Source organism: Hipposideros armiger, unplaced genomic scaffold, assembly GCF_001890085.2.
Source record: "Hipposideros armiger isolate ML-2016 unplaced genomic scaffold, ASM189008v1 scaffold_2, whole genome shotgun sequence".
Taxonomy (NCBI): Eukaryota; Metazoa; Chordata; class Mammalia; order Chiroptera; family Hipposideridae; genus Hipposideros; species Hipposideros armiger.
Genome location: NW_017731352.1, coordinates 5,724,957 through 5,726,040, shown reverse-complemented (window position 1 = coordinate 5,726,040; position 1,084 = coordinate 5,724,957). Strand labels below are relative to the sequence as shown.

The following is a 1,084-nucleotide window of genomic DNA, read 5'->3' as shown; positions in this document are numbered from 1 at the left end:
GGGGGGGGCGCCGGGCTGGGCCTCAGCTCCTCTCCGCCGCAGCTCCGCTGGAGCAGGCGGCACGGGGTGCGGGACGGCGGGAAGGGGGCGCCTCGCGTGCACCCCGCCACACTCACCACTACGGCATCACTGTCGGCCACCGATCCCGCCATCTTTTTGCACTGCGCGGGGGGGTGCACTGCTGGCGGCCCGTCCGCGGGGGACGTGGGTCGCGGCGCGCGGGCGGTGATCCCGGGGCGGACCTGCGCGGGTCCGAGAATGGCTCGGGCGCGCACTCACGCGCGGGCACGCGCGCGCGCACGCCTGGGGCCCCGGCGCCGACCGGGCTGGCAGGCCCAGGAGCAGGGGGAGGGGACAGGGAGGCGGCGCCGGCCGTGAGGTCGGAGGTGGCCGCTGCTGCCCGGACCGCGGCGGCCGAGTCCGTGCTGTTGTCTGTTTCAGGGTGCTGCTGTCGCCACCCGAAGAAGAAAGGTGGCAAGGGCCGCACCGTGCCGGCCCTGGGCGGCATTTAAAGGCTGCTGGGGCCCGGCTTGGGAACCGGGAATTGGGCGGTGACCCGGCTGGGCTGCCGCGGCTTGCTCAGCTGGCCCTGCCCCTCGGTCATTGGACAGTGGAAGGAGACTGGGGCGGGAGGCACGGGCCTGTCCGGGTAGGGGCGTGCGTGAGGTCGAGGGCCTTGTAGGACCTCCCCGTAGTCAGGGTGGGTGGGGCTGGGGAATGGGGGAGTGAGGGGACTTGCCAGGTGACAGGTGCTTGTGACATCCCTGCCCCTCCCATCCAGCCAACCCCCTTCCTTCTCGGGCTACAGCCTGGGACAGGTAGGAGAGTGGAGTGCGAAGTCAAAGGAAGACTGGGGGGTGGGGAGTGTGTGGGGGGGTGGCATCCCAGAGTTCGAGATTTCCTTCAGAGAATTCCAAAAAGTGGGAGGAAAGAGTCTTTCGGCTCTCTGGGGTAGAAAGATAATGAGGTCTCTTAGGGTTGCATAAGTAAATATTTGGCCCAAAAGCCAGAGGCAGAGAGGATTCCCGGTAGGGACTTATATGTCCCAGGAGATTAGGTGCAGAAGAGGCCTCTCTCTCTCTGT

General features: G+C 67.8%; 1 protein-coding gene across 1 annotated transcript in view; it reads right to left on the bottom strand.

Moving 5' to 3' along the window:
* LGALSL (galectin like) overlaps window positions 1-248 on the bottom strand; it is a 7,084-nt gene extending 6,836 nt beyond the window's left edge. The window contains exon 1 of the mRNA XM_019635381.1: window positions 117-248. Coding sequence (XP_019490926.1) covers window positions 117-152 — 36 coding nt within the window. The 5' untranslated portion in view covers window positions 153-248. The remainder of the gene's footprint in view (window positions 1-116) is intronic.
* Between the last annotated feature and the right edge of the window lie 836 nt (window positions 249-1,084).